General features: G+C 28.8%; 2 protein-coding genes across 3 annotated transcripts; both read left to right on the top strand.

Annotated features, from left to right (window-relative positions):
- The first annotated feature begins 4,060 nt into the window (after positions 1 to 4,060).
- Positions 4,061 to 7,560, top strand: LOC113858303 (ubiquitin-conjugating enzyme E2 7). Its single transcript, XM_027490874.1, has 6 exons — positions 4,061 to 4,233; positions 4,316 to 4,418; positions 4,917 to 5,014; positions 5,091 to 5,191; positions 5,373 to 5,450; positions 7,191 to 7,560. Exons 1-6 carry the CDS (start codon positions 4,191 to 4,193, stop codon positions 7,266 to 7,268), a joined length of 501 nt encoding a protein of 166 aa, XP_027346675.1. The 5' UTR covers positions 4,061 to 4,190; the 3' UTR covers positions 7,269 to 7,560.
- Positions 7,561 to 11,975: 4,415 nt separating this feature from the next.
- LOC113858668 lies at positions 11,976 to 16,075 on the top strand. 2 transcript variants are annotated; one of them, XM_027491390.1, is made up of 7 exons: positions 11,976 to 12,226; positions 12,619 to 12,985; positions 13,500 to 13,654; positions 14,038 to 14,133; positions 14,646 to 14,902; positions 15,038 to 15,258; positions 15,502 to 16,075. In XM_027491390.1, the coding sequence occupies exons 2-7, from the start codon at positions 12,644 to 12,646 to the stop codon at positions 15,880 to 15,882; spliced, it is 1,452 nt and encodes a 483-aa protein (XP_027347191.1). In that variant the 5' UTR covers positions 11,976 to 12,226; positions 12,619 to 12,643; the 3' UTR covers positions 15,883 to 16,075. The 2 variants fall into 2 exon arrangements, with proteins under 2 accessions (XP_027347191.1, XP_027347190.1); XM_027491389.1 differs by having other exon boundaries at positions 12,002 to 12,226; positions 12,612 to 12,985; positions 15,502 to 16,044.
- Positions 16,076 to 17,639: the final 1,564 nt, after the last annotated feature.

Below are 17,639 nucleotides of genomic sequence, written 5' to 3'. Positions count from 1 at the left end.
AAATAATAAAAATATTTTTTTATTTTTAAAGAAAAATGTATTTTCCCCCAACTTATACATGCAGTGAATGAACGTGATATAAATTTGTTAATAAAAATGATTTACTACAAAAGTAAACACTTAAACTTTTTTTCGTTACAAGAGTTTAAAGATCCATCATAAACTTTTTTAACATGAAATATTCATTTCAAAGGTGATAAAAAAAACTATGTATATATTTTTTATTAATTGTATATAATTAATATTCAAATTATATTCACATTTTTGTAGTTTTTTTAAATTTAACATTTATTTATTTAAACATTACTTTGATCTTCCCCTAATTTGTATATTTGCAAAATAAATGGTATTTTTTTAAAATATTGGGAATGTATTTGCTGAAAATTTGTTAGTATTTCAAGAAAAATACTAGTATTCTTTTAGAAAAATATATATAAATTGATAATTTGAGGTTTAGGTCTTTTGTGATTTAGTTTTGAACTAAAAAGTGTGCATTTTAATTCTTAGGGTTTTCAGTAATAATTCTATTAATTATTTTTTAAAGTTATTCATATAAAGTTACAAATTAGTATTTTAAACTTCAAATCATGTGAGATTTAATTCATAATTTTTTTAAAAATAACATATAATTTAGAGTTTAAATCGTACATATTCAAATTTATACGTTATTTTACATGTATTGAGGGTGTTAATTTGTAGTCTTCATTTTCTTTTTTGCTGAAATTGTTTTTTAAAGTATGCTTTATCATGATCCTGATTGTAACTTATTTTAAAAAAAATTAATTGGATTGTGTTATCAACCATTTTGGTGATTTCTTTCCAATAGCATGTTGATGAGCCATTAGAAAAAAGAAAAAGGCAAGTGGGTCAGGGTAATCGGTGATTAGAAACCCAAAAACTTGATAAGATATTATCAGAAGTTAATACCGTGACTTTATAGAGTATTTTTTGGAAGAAATTTTAAAGAGAAAGAGAAGAGAGAATGTGATTTTAATTTTAATTAAAATAATTATACAATTTTTTATAATAATAAATGTATAATTAATACCTTAAATTTTATGTTAATATATTATTTTATATTTTTATTTTAAACAAATATTAATTTAAATATATTTATTTAAAATATAAATTTTATCTTCTCCTCTTTTTTCCTTCTTAGACAAGCTTTTAAAGTATTAATAAAAAAGTTTACTTATGTGAAAATAAAATAAAAATAATAATTAATTATTATTATTATAAATAATTAGGATAAAAATATAAAAAATATGAAATGTTTAATAAAAATATTATTTTTTTATTAATTTGAATTATATATATATATATATATATATATTTGGAAAATAAAACATTAATGGAAACTTTTTTTTCATAATTTATCACATATATATTTTAAAATTTAAATTAACTAAAAATAATGCGTAAATTATATTTTTTTAATAATTTTTTCTCACATCTTTATTAATATTATTCTAAATTTCAGAAATTAAAATTTTTAATTAAATTTTCCTTATTATCTCATATAAATTTTATATGTTTCTTGAATACTTATTTTCATATTTATAAAAATTATCTTAATTTTTCAATTTTTTTTAAGTTTAGAATTTACTTTTAAGAGTCTCATATCTTAAATTTATGATTATTAGTATATTAATTATTTAGGTTTAATTTAATCTTTTTACATTATAAGATAAAAATATTATTTTAAAATAAATTATATTTTTAAATTTGATTAAATTTTTACTATTTTGATATATACTATTCATAATTATAAAATTAAATAAAAATAATTTTATTACATATATAATTATTTCTAAAAGTATAAAATTTATTATTTAATTATTAAACTATATGTATATTTATTATAAAATAAAATACATGTGCATTGTATGCTAAACTAATTTTTATAAAAATAACTTTCTCGTTAGTTTGGTTAACAAATTTCACTTTTAGTTTTTTTTTTTAATTAAATTGTTTTCATTTATATATGCATATATTTTTATAAAAAATATTTTTAGTCGTATTATTTAATTATGCCAAACTGCTTTTTTATAACTTAAATTATATATTTTGCAAGTGGAGTAATTCAGGTTTCACATTAAAAGGTGGTAAGTTGGAACTTTTCTCCCTATAAATTTTTGTTTTTTAAAACCTACAGGAAGCTATTGCAGTGTTTTCCACTAAAAGCAGAGGTAGCTCTTTGTTTATCAAATTCATCTTATTTTTCGTTGACAAAAATTTCAGCCAATTTGTGCTTTCTCAGTGTAGTTTTTGCAGAACATTGCAAAAACAAGCGTACATATACTACAACACTCACGTTAGGATGTTGATTTTCAAATGATATGTTGATCTCTGAATGTATAAATTATTTCCACTTGATCTCGAACAAGTTATCAATGCTAAAAAAGATGAGCTTAAAAAGGACACTAATAAAATCCCCTCCCTCTTAACATCTCTAAAATTTTCCATAAATGGTATCAACTTGAGTGCTTGGATGAACTTGCTAATCAAAACTCTTCACTGAAACTTTATTAGTAACTAAAATCAAAATACTATAATAATAATAATAGAAACCTTAAAAGCAAATATTCAAGAAAATGAAAAGATGCACCCATTTTTTTTTAATGAGGTGGACTCGAAAAATTATCAATTAAGCTTATAAGACCAACTTGGACTGTGCAACAACAGGCAATCAATATATATATTATTTAACGCTTTAAACTCGAATTCGAAAGTACATTTAAGATTATATTTGAATTGATTGAAAAGAAAAAAAAATTATTTGAATGATGTAAAATTAAATGAATGAAATCCGATGGAATGAATTCCACCTTATTTCATCCAATGAGATAGAATAGATCTTTTTCTACCATTCCATTATTATTGTTTTTAAAATGATTAATGAATATTTCCTTTTGTTCCATTTCACGTCACTTTATTCCATCTCGTTTCATTACAATACTTCTAATTGGATATCCAAACGTAGTTTATCAATTTCCTTTTTCCAATAATACAATTTATTCTCGTGATTTTCTAGTTTAAGCTCAAAGTTGAAATGATTTTCTCAAATTGTAAAGTTAAATCAAAGGACTCAAAACAAAATAAAGAAATGCACCTTCGGACGATGGTAATGATATTTGCTAATATACGGGAAAAAAAAGTGCCTGTTTTTAAAATTGATTTTTTCATTTATTGTGTGTTCCTTTATTTAGTTATAATTAATTTAATTTTTTTATAGAAAAAACAAAAGAAAAAAATCACAATCTCAAATATAATGATAATTTTAATTTTTTAAAGATGAAAGTAATTTAATTACTTTGTACAAACAAAAGTATTTTAAATAAAGGAAATCCAATTGTTCTATTATAATAAAAATTTAAATAATATAATTAATTTTTTTTAATTTTAAAATTTCTAAAAATATTAATTATCTCGTCCAAATACAACCTTGAGTTAAGAATTAATCACATGATATTATTTATTATTTTTAATTAAAAGAAAACGTTATATGAGCATTTTGTTAGATTTTAATGATTTGTTAAAGGTTTAAAATCTAACTCATTTAATTAAATAATATTTAAAAAATTTTAGCAAAGCATCTTAATATATTTTATTGAATAAATATCATTTTGGTCTTTAAAATTATAAACCGTTTTAATCTTTAATCTTTTAAAAACATCTCAGGTAATACATTTATTTTTTATAATTTTATATAAAATAAAACAAATACCATTTTATAAATCAGATATTAAAATAATATTTTTTTAAAATTAAAAAAATTAAATAATTGACACTTATTATTTAAAATATTACAATAAATATTTATTGTTTCTGTTCTTATTTGCCGAATAAACTTCAGAATTAGTTATTAAAGTCATTAAGAGCTAAATTGATGGACAACTTCAGAGGCCATTAAAACATTTTAAAAATTAAAAACTAAAAATTAACAATTTCAAAACCAATATAAGAGTTTATCTTCTGTTTGTCACAAATTATTCGGGTCGGGTAGAAAAGATAATCGGGCATAACTGATTAGCATCGCATCCCTTGAATGGCCTGAACCCGCAGCTTTATATTATTGTGATTGAAAGCAAAGGAAACCCAAACCATTTCTCTATCGAGTTATAAATAATCTTGAATCCAAGTGTCGGTTTTGAGAAGAGAATTAACAATCAATACAACAAAGCCCCTTCATGGCAACTCAGGCTAGCCTTCTCCTTCAAAAGCAACTCAAAGGTACCCTTTTCCCTCTATCTCTTGTTTCTTCTTCGGCGTCGATTTTCCGCTATGTCTTGATTCCCCTTCCCTCTCTTCGTAGATCTTTGCAAAAATCCTGTTGATGGGTTCTCCGCTGGTTTGGTCGATGAAAACAACATTTTTGAATGGAGTGTCACCATAATTGGGCCTCCCGATACTCTCTAGTAAGCTCTCTCTAATCAATCAATCTTTTGATTTTCTTCTTTCTACTCCCCCACGCTGAAATTTTATGATTTCCGATTCCAAGTTTCGATTTTGGGTTTTGTCTTTCGGGGTGGATGGGTGGGTGGGTGGGTGAGTTATGGGCAGAGGTTTTTCAATTCTGGAAGATCATGTGTTTAATTGCTTATTTTCTCTCCTTGAATAGGTTTCTTTATTTTTTTTTTATTTAATGAGTTTGTTGGTTGCATACCCTAATCACAATAATTCATTGAGGTTCATGGTGGTGGTTGTTTCTTTCATATTTCCTTTCTTGTGATTATTGTCTAAAGATGACGTTTTCCCAAATTATTGTTCGAGCTGTTTACTATTGGGATTGATCTAGGTCGAGTTCATTTGATTGCTCTAGAAAATGCCCTAAATCGTTGCTGGTGTGCAGTGGAAATTTACTGACCTCTCTCTGCTGTTTTGTTTTGTTTTGCAATTCATTGAATTTATCCTAGCGAGGGTGGATTTTTCAATGCCATTATGAGTTTCCCATCCAATTACCCTAATAGTCCACCATCAGTGAAATTCACCTCAGAGATATGGCATCCCAATGGTTAGTGTTTCTTTTTTATAATAATCTTGCTTTGATTCCAACTATGTTAAAGTTAAGCTTGCTGTTTTATTTGCAGTATACCCTGATGGTCGGGTTTGCATATCAATTCTTCATCCTCCTGGTGAGGATCCAAATGGTTATGAGCTTGCAAGTGAGCGCTGGACACCTGTTCATACAGTAAGTGGAAATATTGATATTGCTGCAGAGCTTTACAGATCAATGTTATGTTTTAATACTGGCATTGCATTTATAAGTTGTTTTAAGTAGTTGTGGTAAAATGGAGCTCTTCATACATAATATGCATCTTCCCAAATGATGAATCATACAAAGTTAAATCAATATACATGCTATCTTGCAGGTAGAGAGTATAGTATTGAGTATCATATCAATGCTTTCCAGCCCTAATGATGAATCTCCTGCGAATGTCGAAGCTGCTGTAAGTTTTATCACTGTTTCTTATTTACTTAATTGGTCTGCTGCAATCAACCTGTCTTTCCCCTCATATGGCGCTTTATTTGTATCCTTGAAATGAAATTGCAAACTTGACTTTGTCATTAGATGCCGCAGAAGGGTCAATAACCTAACCGTATAATGGATTGTATGTTATAGCCATTTCTATCTTATGGATAAATCAGTTGCCTGTAGTTTTGTTTTTATCCTTTACATGCTCTAATTGTTTCAGTGGTTATGCAACAAATGGTCAAGTTTTAATGTATGTTCTCCTATATACTTGAGTGGATTGCTTGTCTGTGTAAGTGGTGAGATACAGAATCTTGAATCTAGATGATGAAATGCTAATATCTTTCGCTTGTATTATACTTCTCCAGTTATCAAACAGAAATGAACAAAAAAGTGTTTCTTCTCTAAGTATGAATGATATCCATGAGTTACTATATAACAGCAACCAAGCCTTTTCTATATTCTATTGTGAATTACATCCATAGACAAACCACTGGCCTCTAAATTCTTCTTAATGGTTTCACCTATAATTTTTCTTAGTCTCCCGCTATCTCTAGCAATAGGGTTACTTCCATATGATTGACTTTCCTAATTGGGGCTTCTATCTGTTTTCTGCACACATGCTCGAACAACCTATGACGAGATTCTACTGTGTTTTTTGACAATAGGTGTTGTCCCAACTTTTTTTCCCCTCTAATGCACTCATTCCTAATCTTATCTTTATTATGCCCATTCATCCAAAGCAACATTCTCATCTTTGCTAATATTGAGTTCATTCTCTTATTTTCATTTTAATGCCCACGGTTAGTTCCAAATGATATCTAAGGTTTTATAGTCATGTGGTAAAAGTTTTCCTTAAGCTTGAGCAATACCTTTCTGTCATAACGCTTGAGACGTTTCTTCATTTTTCATCTTGCTTAAATTGTACGATTTACACTTTACACCTTCTCTTTCTTCATTGTTACTAAATACGGTGGCATAATAATGATAATATTAAGTTTTAATAAGGTAGGCCTCACTCTAATTTCCCTTGTATAAGCAAAATCCTCAATCTGATAGGAACTGGTCTTTCATTAGAAAGAGTAGGGAAGAATTCCGCTGAATACAGCTACAAGCTCGCAGAACTTTGAGGGGTTTGCTTCCATGCTCAACAGCTCCAAATCTCTCACAATGACAAGATACCTTTCCCTCTGAACCCTTCCTCTTATATATAGGCAACATGCCTTGTTTCCTCTAACTATTCCAAACCCAACTAATCCCGAACTAACTGATTATTCTAATCTGCGGCTCCCTATCAAAATCTTGATCTTCTGACTCGTGAAGCACATAAACTAAGAAAATATGAGAATATTTCTTATAGATTATAGTTTAGAATGTAATTGTTATGTCTTCCACGTTAATAATTAGTTCCTGCAGGAAGCATTTATTTGATGGGATATAAATTTCAAACAATTTTCAAGCTTGGTTTTAGATTTATCCAGATGGATTTGTTGATATCCTTTTTTATTGTATTTTTATATAATACTGTAATTATTTTATCTGGGAATCCCAGCTTTCTAAAATTCACATTGCTATTCCTAGTATCATTACTGGTTGAAATGTTTCGTGGGGCTGCAAAGTGCTTCAAATTTGGTACTCTGTTTGTGCATCATCTTTGATAGATAGTCTAAAAGTTCTTTTGAGTTTGTTCTGAGAGCTTTATGATATTGTGTTGCAGAAGGAGTGGAGAGATAAGAGAGATGATTTCAAGAAAAAGGTTAGCCGATGTGTAAGGAAGTCACAAGAAATGTTATGATTCGCCACATACGCCTCATACTGCTTTTGTGAACTGGAGGACATATAATGTGTAATGGATTGGTTCACTTGTTACTTTTGATCCGTGTAAGAATGGCATTGAAAGTTGCTCACATTCCTTCTTTCTTCAGTTCCATGTTCTCTGCATGGCAATTTTGTCATGACTTTGGAAAACAAACTGTATTCTAAGTGTTTTGGCCGGTGTCTTGACTCTTATTGGAAATTTACTTTGTTCATTCGCATAACTTTTTTTGGTTTAAATTTGAGTTTAGGTGCTAGTTTGGTCTTGTTGTCCGTGCGGATTATGAATTGCGCAGTTCTACCTCAAGTTCAGTTCATTTCTGATTGATTGAATTGTTATATAATTAGGATAAAACAATATTGGTAGTTGATTTTTATAAAAAAGATTTGGGGGGTATTAAATTTGCTTGCTTGCTTGTACATGTACATGAATTCTGAAGAAAGTGTATTTGAGGGTGAAAATTCTCCAACTCTTGAAAGTTCTGACTTTTAAGTGGGGTGTTAGCCCTTGTTTGATCGCAAACTAAAAATTCGTATTTTTCTAACTTAAGTGTAATTCATCTAGAAGTATTTCCATCAATTGAATTAAGACACTGTTGAGTAGCAACAGTGCAGCAGCAGACTAGGATTCCGAGGAATCACTAATCACTACCCAGTTCTTATGATATTGTGCCTTGTTGGAAATATAGTTGGCTTCATTTGTGTTCAAATGCCACGTGAATTGAAGAGGCGAAAAGAATTCTACGTGAAGCACTAAAATAAATTCATTTGTGTTCAAAAACTCACGTATTAGGTTTAAAGTATCAATAACTTTAATCCTTGGATTTTCTACACCTTCATTGAGTTATTGATTTTGTATAACTTTCATTTTAATCCGTTTCTACCTTAATTTTTATCAATACTAAGGAATAAATGATGTTTTACAAAAATAGGAATTAAATGAGAGTTGGGAAAAGTAAATGGCTAAGACAATTAATGCCTCCAATTTTATAAACTAATTTGACTGTTTATTCATTTGTAAAACAATCTTGCATCACATATACAATGAGTAAAACATTAATTTTATCTTTGAAATTAGTATTTTATTTAGTTTTTGTCATTACCTAAATAACGAAAGGAAAAAAAACCCTTCAATTTAGCCTTTATTTCGACAATTGCCAATTAATATATCTACTCATATTCCTAACACTTGAGCCTTTATCATTAGCTTTCTCTAACAATTCAAGAAACCTTTCAATCCGTACCAAACCACAAGATAAAAAGTAAAAACAATAATGACACTGACAATTGGAGAGTTATATATATATATACACACACACATTGAAAATTGGAGATTTTACCTTCGTGTGTGATGCAATTACTAGATTTTTCTGTTCATTTTTCATTTTCCTGGCTTTTCTTTAGATCCAAGTAGAGAAATAATGATGAGGTTAAAGATAAAGGAAAGAAAGAGGGAACCTGGTGTGAAGAGGAAGGAAGGGTCGACTTGATATCGCAAGCCTCGTGGATATTCATTCATTTAGATACAGCAATTTTCTGATTTGAAGATGAAACTGATACCCTAATTCATTCGTTCGTTTATGGAGGAAAATCGGTTTGCAAATTTGAATAAACTGAACTGAGAAAAAGAAAGTATTAAGAACTGTAAAAAAAAATATGGGGGCTTGCGAGAGTGGTGAAGAAGAGTTGAGGATAAGAATGGCAAGTATTACTATTAGTATGGTTAGTAAATGAAATAGCCTAGAATGACCATATGTATTTAATGGTAATTAAGCCCTGTGATGGACTCAAAAAATTTAAATTGTGGGGCAATTCTCTCACACATATTAATTTATAACATGGAAAATATAAAAAATTTCAATAAATATTTTTAAAATATTATTTAAAGATAATTTTATGAAAATCATTATTAATATATTTTAATGTAGTTTCTAATATATCTCTACCATAAATAAATAAAAATGATTTCTCACTTAAATAAGATACTTAAATGTATTTTTATGTTTTTAATACATTAAATAATAAAATATTCAACAATACATATGCCTCTTCTCATTACATCCCCACGCTTTGGCTCGTTTTAAAGATCCTCCGAGCCTCATAGGCGAAGTGAGTCAAAATTCATTTGCTGTAAATTCATCAGAGGCAGCCCGATTTTGATGGTAGTTTAAAAGTGCGATTGCCTAGGGTCCAAGCTTAAAAAAGGATCTAAAGTAAAAAATGTGTCCTACTTTCACTTGAAAAAAATTTCAGCTCTTACAGTTTGCAGTTAGAAAAAATAAAAAAATAAAAAAAACTTTTTAATTCCTCGCATCTGAATTGCTATAAACATAATCGACTCATTGATCTCTGTAAACTTAAAATTTCATTTAATTTTTAAATTTTATTATTCTTAACATTAAAGCTCATGGAGAAATTTAGTTTTTTCCAAAAAATTAAACAGTTATTGAGTTTGTCAAATTTATAAATTGTTATTTAAATGTTTTAATCACTTATATAATTTTTTTTAGGATCCCAACAACTATATCATCAACTGAAAGAAGTTTTTTACAGTTAAAGTTAATCAAAATCTACCTAAGGTCATTAATGTCACAAGAACCATTGAATAATCTCATAATTTTATCAATCGATAAAGAATTTTTAAAAAACATTAATATTAATATTATCATTAATAATTTTACATCTCAGAATGCTCGTAAAACCTATTTTTTATGATTTTATTTTTATTTTTGTAGTTAATTATAATATAGAAATTGATTGAATGAAAGAATGTTTTTTTTATAATTTTATTAGAAAAATTATAGTCACTTTAAAAAAATATATTATTTTAATAAAAATATTAATATATGCTTTTGTTTTATTTATTATATTTTATAATTTTTTTAAAGAGTCTTAATTTCTTATTTTGTTTAGGGCCCCAAAAAGGTTAAAAACAGCCCAGATTAGAGGTTCACGTGGACTTCATGCATGATCTCACCTTAGCCAACTTTCTTTTTGGGCCTCCGAAGGAGATATGATCTACCATTTTCTATTGCCCACAGATTTTTAATATTTTTTTTAACAAACTCTTAATTTAAATTTTTTAAAAAATAATGCGAGTAATCAAATAAATTATATTGTTTTAAAATTTTAATAAATCTTTATTGATGATAAATAAATAAAAAGTACGTTATAAAAACATTTCTCCCACCGGGGACGACGAATGCTTGATAACCAATATAATAAGGTAGTCAGTGAAATTCATTTGTAAAACTAAGCATTTTTGGTTTAAAATTCATACAATTTTGTACTCTTTTAAAAATTTTATTTATAAACGTTTTGATAATATTATTATTTATAAATGTTTTAATAGTGACATTATTTATATGACATTTTTGTAATTTTATCTTTCTTCATTTTATTTTCTTTTATCATATCATCGTATTGTATCTTTTATTGCTTTTCTCTTCCTGTATCTCTCTTTAAATATCTACACCCTAAAAACCAAATATTTTAATTTTTTTAAAAGGTCATGATACACATTCTTACCTTTCATACATTTTTTTTTGTCGATAATAGATTTTACATGCATACATGGATCAAATCCTAGGAGATAGAAAGGTAAAAAACTCAAAGGCATAGTAAGGAGGAAAATTGTTTCCACTTTTCGTTCTTTTTCTTTTTTAACAATCAGTAACATTCTTACTAATTAAATAGAGAAGAATGCTATTTTTATTCATAATTTTCATAACATTTTTTTTTATCTTTCTCGTTATGTTACACATTTTATCTCTGGCATTTCTCCTTTTTTTGTTAAAGTTAAAAACAGAAAAAAAAATTAATGAACTTCAATTTATTTTGTTTTCTTACCAAAAAAATGATTTGTTTATCAAATTGCTGCACCGCTAAAGGTTAGGTCATTTGAAAGACTACTCGTCATACGATATTAAACTGTACTTATATTTATAAATATCTTATAAGGTTCGTAAAATTTAAAAGAAATTTATATAAAAATACGATTATACTAATAGAATCGATAACGTTTTATAAAACATAATTTTGTCTAGCTATTCATTTAAATTATATTATATATCACTCAATTATTTATGTCAAATTTTTGTTAATTAGCTATTGAATCATAATTTAAGGATCTTATTTTTGTATAATTTTTAAAATATACTAGGTCAATTTTTATATATAAACTAAGATATCAAATAATTTACATTGTATAAAATTTTATAAACATAACCGATATTTTAATGAAAGATATTAAATAATCAAATTATTATTGTAATTTAAACTGATATAATTTAATATTTCTATTTTATATTTAAAACAAAAGTTCACAAGATAAACTACCACATTATTTATCATGATATAATAAATGAAATCAAAATACAATCTATTCTAATATATTATTTCTTACAAATAACAAATGTTCTTATAAAAAAAATTAAAGCTTCAATTTTTTTTAACTGTATATGTTTAAATATTTTTAATTTCTTAAAATTATTTATTGAATTACTTATAATTTAAAATATTTGTAGACAATATCTTTTTAATGATACTTAAAAGTTAAAACTTCAAATATTCAGATTTCATGTAATATATGAAACAATTATAAGTTATTTTATATTTGGAATGATTGTAATACTAATAATAAAGCAATTATTAATCAATTTAAGTAATGAGAAGAGTTTGGTTTGACATATTGCATTTGTGCTGTCCGTGAAAAAGATGAAGATGGTCAAGCAACACATGGACGGACAATAACGTCTGAATGGACGCATCTCCACCGTCCACGTAACCACCCAGTGTCGCAGGTTTGGTTCTTCCAAACCGACGATCTCCCACTGCGACTCAACGAAGGAGCATTCCATTTGGTCGAATCGGTGACGAACGAACCTCAACAATCTAATTCATCGCTTTCACTTACAACCTGACACACATTTATTTCAGGTCAACTTTTGATGCTGATAGTTTAAACGCTTTCGATCGAATTAACAATTATGCATCCTACTATTGTTTCTCATCAATTTTACTTTTCGATTATTGCTTGAATCTCTAAATTGGGGGAAGTTGCTTCTTATATATTTATTCGTACTTCAAATTCTTTCTAATTTTGATATCATCATGAAGTTTTTCTAGTTTTGTCGTTTAGGCACGTTTGTTTCACATTTTATTTATTTATTTAAATATTTTTTTGTTAATATGCTTTAATTTTTAATTTCGACTAGTTTTGCATCTGTGTTAAGATTTAGGCTCTGTTCTAGTGTAACAGATAGGTTACATTTTATTTGATGTTAATTGTTGCATCTGATACTGTTTTCTATGGTTGTGCTGGTTGCTAGAGAATTTGACCTGGCTTCAGTTTAAATGGGAGACAGGGTGGGTAATTCTAAACAAAGCAGTGTTATGAGTGGGAGTGGGAAAAAAACATACAACAAGCTTCTGGTTGAATCACGCCCTAAAGGCATTGCACAGAGAAATTATGACCACCTTGTGTCATTGACCCATGGTGACTTTGGAAGCAGTGCTGTGGGTCGTGTCACCATTTTTTTACTTAAAATTGCGGCTTTAGAGACTGTGAGGAGGTTCTCCAAGAATAAATGTCCGTGCGTATGGCGAGGCCTGCAGGGTCTGCAAATCCTTGTTTACCCACCTTTCAAATGGATTCAGAGGTGGGCACCCTTCAGGGGTCTGGTCAAAAGCATGCAGGTTTGTGAATTGTGATGATTAATTTCTCAAGGTTTTATGAAAAATGTAATTGAATGTATGTCATTTTAAAGCAGCAGAATATGATATCTCTGGAAAATCATTTACTATAAATGTGAATTAACTAAGTACATCATTTTGAAGGTTTAGAAATCGGCTTATGTCATCTATATCTGTGGGCTTCTGGGAGATCTTTGTTTGGGATTTGAGAAGGCCTTTTGTGGGTGGTTTCTATATATCATACGTGTTTGGAAAATTTCTAAGAGATTAGTTATTCTTATTCCTTATTCTTGCGTTTGTACTTTTTAGAGACTATGGATATTGATTTTCTTAAGGCCATTCATGGATTTAGTACTCTTTTAGCACTGTAATCACAAGACATACAACTACTGAGGTTAAAGAAGAACAAATTAAGGAATTATCTCTTTCCATTTGTTTTTTTGTTTTTTTCTACTTCCCGATATCCCAAGTTTTTCTATATTAACGAAGCAGATAGCTAATCAATCTCTCTTACCAGGTACTATCAAGACCATTACTAGTCCTTTCAATTGCAACAGTCTTTACTGATGATCAACAACAATGTAATGATGAAACCTCAGATTCTGTTACTGATTCTTATGATTCAGAAGTATCTACTGAACTGTCTCCGGTGCAGTCTAATTTGAATACAAGGTACATGATTTGAAGCTTCATGGTAAGGTTTATCTGTGCTATTTAACCTTGTTATGCCTTGGCTATAAATACGGGCCTTTATAAACTAAGAATAGCAACATGATAAGTTCATATGTTCCTGCTTAAGATCTGTGATGAGTAGATTAACATTTGCTTTTCGGGTTATTATTATTAACCTTTTGGTCCATAATTGCTAGTGTTTCTTTTTTTTTTTTTGGTAATTTAATCTCTGACATTAATTTTTTAGGAATGGATAAAATTGCTTGGTATACATTATTTCATTCTGTGACTAAGACTTTTTGTATTCTACAAGTTTTTCATGTCTTGACTTCTCTTATGCTAGCTTCTTTAGTTCTTATCAATATTTTTCTTTCCTTTTGCAGTCATTTTGAGACAGCTCCTAAAGTTTTAGAATGTGAAAACTGGTTGACTCAACTCAATAAAGAGCTTGAAAATCAAGGAATTAGTTTGCCAGAAAGGTATTAGATGGTTTTTGTTATGTGCTTTATTGCACCATTCCAAAAAATACTATGACATGAAACACTCAGAATCCCATTTCAAACCAGGCTATTTGATGTTTATACAATTACAGTCATTTTGTAATTTATATTGATAACGTAGATCTACCCCTTTCTGTTTTTGGAAAAAAGAGTGGCACGAAAAGTTAATAATTTATCTGCATGTTTGCAGTTGCATTTTGTCTCTTTTCAGAGTTGAACACATTAAATATTTTTTTATTAAGCAAATAATATTCAATATAATCACTTTGGAATTTAGTACTTATGCAACAGTATGGTAATTAATAATCCAGCTCTTTATAATGATTGCTAAATTTATGCCAAATGTCTGTGTTCTCATTTTGATCTTGTATTTTCTTTAATTCTTGGGGCAAGTTTTGAAATCCTGGCCAGAGCAGCCTTACTTGATAGCAATAGCATATTTCTTGGTTTCTCCTGTTGCAGCGGGCCATGATTTAGTAGTGTTTATGCAGAGTCAATGATGATGAGCTCCGCAGATTTTACACTGCCTCTAATAACGACTTCTCATGCTTCCTTACCTCAATCAAAAAGACAATACACTGGAGGGAGAGTTACAGATTTCTTTCAGTAGAAGAGCTGGAAATGTGGTCAAATATGGTGTTCTGGCACGGATTCGATTTGTTGCACAGACCTTGCCTCATTGTAAGGCTTGGGATAGCCTGTAGCTCTTTGGCGTCTGAAGATAGACTTCAATTTGCTCGGGCAGTCAGTATGTTTTTCTTTTCTACATGCAATATTTCCTTTTCTTTCCATTAATTTTCATTTTTTGCTATTTTAAGACAGCAATCCCAACTTCATCATTTTCATGGTTTAGTTTAATGGTAATCAATGATCTTTACTTCAGTATCGCAGGTAGAATATGGAGTCTTGCACTTCGTTGATGCAGACAACCCTCAAATTACCGTATTGGTGGATTGTGAAGGATTGACTCCATTGAGAATTCCTATGAAAATGATGAGATCTTGTTCCTCCCTTCTGCAAGATCACTTTCCTAATCGTCTTGGTTGTTTGTTTATCATTCGACTTCCAGCGATTGTTCGTGTTATTGCCCAAACTTTTATTCGGGTAAACTCTCCTTTCCATTTATTTATCCTAAAATAACAAAGAAGGCAGCAAGAGGGAAGGTAGTCACGAAGTTGGGGATCATATAGTGTATAGCTATTTGATGAATTATTTGATTAAATGCGATTTCTCGTATCCGTGCGGCGCCTCAAATTCAGATACAATTTCTTATTTCTTACTAAAATATCACTGTAAATAAAATCTTCGCACTCTATTAATGAACTAATTCCAGAATTTGAATCACAGGTTCTAAAGCCAGCTACCAAGAAGAAGCTGAAATTAGAGGGAGAGATGTATCAGAAAGTACTTCGTGACAATCTGCCGACTCTACCATCATATCTAGGAGGAGACTGCACTTGCATGCAATGTTCTAAAATTGGCAAGTGGAATATGCTGCAACCTCATGCAACTGGGACCAGCAGCAGCAGGATTCATAGAGAAGAGGAGCACATCGGTGACAACGAGGGTTCACCATTACTGCATCCATCTAATGAATTAGATGACCACCAAATCAACAACTATGACCAGTTGTTGAGAACTGCTGTCATAAGTATTCTTGTATTTTGGCTTTTCCTAGCTCTTGGTGCTGGAATATACGATCCTGGTAGTCGTCGTTTATCATCGTAATGTAAGATTGACCAAATTAGTTTTATTCTCCTAGTTGAATCAATTTTTAGAAAACACCTATAGTTTGAAGTTGTATTTCTCAATTAAGAGGTGGTGTTATCCCAAGTTTAGAACAGTAAGAGGTGTACTATTTCTGATTACAGATCTCCAGTTATGGCTTGCACAGCTGCAATATAAAATCTTTTTTCTGTGGTTTTATCTTTTATTGTCACAGTAGAATCATATCACAGCTGCTTAAATTTTAGCGTTCTAATATTTCTTACAACGGAATTAATTTCTCTCTTCGTCGTAGTTTTCTTGTCTCCTTATCATTATTCCTTCGTTAAATCTCTCAAATTTTGATCAATGAACATCAATTAATGAAAAATAATGAAAAGTCAATTTAACAACATAAATGCATAATCTAGCATATAAAACTCAAATTTATATACAAATTACCAAATCTTATACAAAATTATCACAATTTGAGTAGATAAATCTATTTGGAATGTAAATTTATCAGGGTACACCCTCTGTAGTAGTTTGGTTTGCATTGTCCGTCTTTGGAGTCTCGACCTTGCATTTAGGCATTGCAACTTCTTTCCCACATCTTGCATGTCACCAAATAATCAAATGAGTTGTCTTAATTCCTATTGCATTGTTGGAAGTAATGTCATTTTATCATAATTTATGGATCTTAAAAATTATATTATTCTTCTCTTTTCTTTTATTTTAAACATTATAATTTACTTGTTCGGAAGATAAATATGTTATAATTTAATTTATTTTAGTGAAAATTAATCTCTTAGAGGGTCAATTTTTTTTTCTCTTTTATTACTCTTAAAATCAATTTTAAGACTTCAAAGATAAAATAAAAATTGAGTAAAAATTTAAAATTGATAATGCAAATATTCAAAATATAATCTATTAAAATATAAAAATTAAATACTATGTTCAAATATAGTTATCGTTAACCTTAAGAATCAAAGAGAGAAAATATTCTTGAGAGATTCATTTATAATTATTTTGCTCATCACTGCTAATAAATTTATTTACGATAAAATCTAGTATTAAAGTGTAACACGCATTAATCAGTAATGGAGAGGGGAAATGTAATTTTAAAATAACAAGAAAAAATCTGATTTAAATAAAGATAATACCACACGTTTCGTATATAGGATTCCAACGACATTACAGAGTGTATACAAATATGGTCTAGAAGGACTGCTTCCTTGCTTCGAAAAATACCTTATCAAAACCTGTATTTTTATTGGGTTCATGAAGGGGGAAAAAAAGGGTGATAAGACACTCACCATATATCATTTTAATTGCAATGCTAATTGAAAATATTATTAAACTATAGAAAATAATCTTATATAACAGAAGTGCTACACATTGAATGATATTTAAAAACATTTTTTTATTAAGTAGCACCAAAGAACTTTTCTTCTGAACGTAAATGGAAATTTTCGTCGACGTTCACCCGTTCCCGAAGGGGTTGGTGCTCACTGCGTAGGAAAGTGGGTGGATGCTATTGTTCCTTCGCATGCTCATTCCAATAATATTTTTCTCATTTAAAGTTTTTTACACCTATTCTTGCTCTCCTCATTGATAGTAAAAAGTAAAAGATTGAAAGAAAAGGAAATTTATTTTTATTTCCCCTATTGTTATCAAAAAATAAAATGAATTAGCGTTAAAAAAGTGTAAAAATACCATAATAGAAAGAAAAAAGAATTGAGCAACCGTTTAGTTTAGGATCAAAATTAATTTCTTACACC

The sequence above is a fragment of the Abrus precatorius genome, unplaced genomic scaffold (genome assembly GCF_003935025.1).
Source record: "Abrus precatorius isolate BTA unplaced genomic scaffold, Abrus_2018 Scaffold2, whole genome shotgun sequence".
Taxonomy (NCBI): Eukaryota; Viridiplantae; Streptophyta; class Magnoliopsida; order Fabales; family Fabaceae; genus Abrus; species Abrus precatorius.
This window is presented reverse-complemented; position numbering and strand designations above follow the sequence as displayed.

Coding starts and splice junctions, on each gene's coding strand:
- LOC113858303 (XM_027490874.1), top strand. CDS start 4,191: ATGGCAACTCAGGCTAGCCTTCTCCTTCAAAAGCAACTCAAAG. Junction 4,419..4,916: donor GGGCCTCCCGATACTCTCTA/GTAAGCTCTCTC, acceptor AATTTATCCTAG/CGAGGGTGGATTTTTCAATG. Junction 5,451..7,190: donor CTGCGAATGTCGAAGCTGCT/GTAAGTTTTATC, acceptor ATTGTGTTGCAG/AAGGAGTGGAGAGATAAGAG.
- LOC113858668 (XM_027491390.1), top strand. CDS start 12,644: ATGGGAGACAGGGTGGGTAATTCTAAACAAAGCAGTGTTATGAGTGGG. Junction 13,655..14,037: donor CAGTCTAATTTGAATACAAG/GTACATGATTTG, acceptor TTCCTTTTGCAG/TCATTTTGAGACAGCTCCTA. Junction 15,259..15,501: donor TTGCCCAAACTTTTATTCGG/GTAAACTCTCCT, acceptor TTTGAATCACAG/GTTCTAAAGCCAGCTACCAA.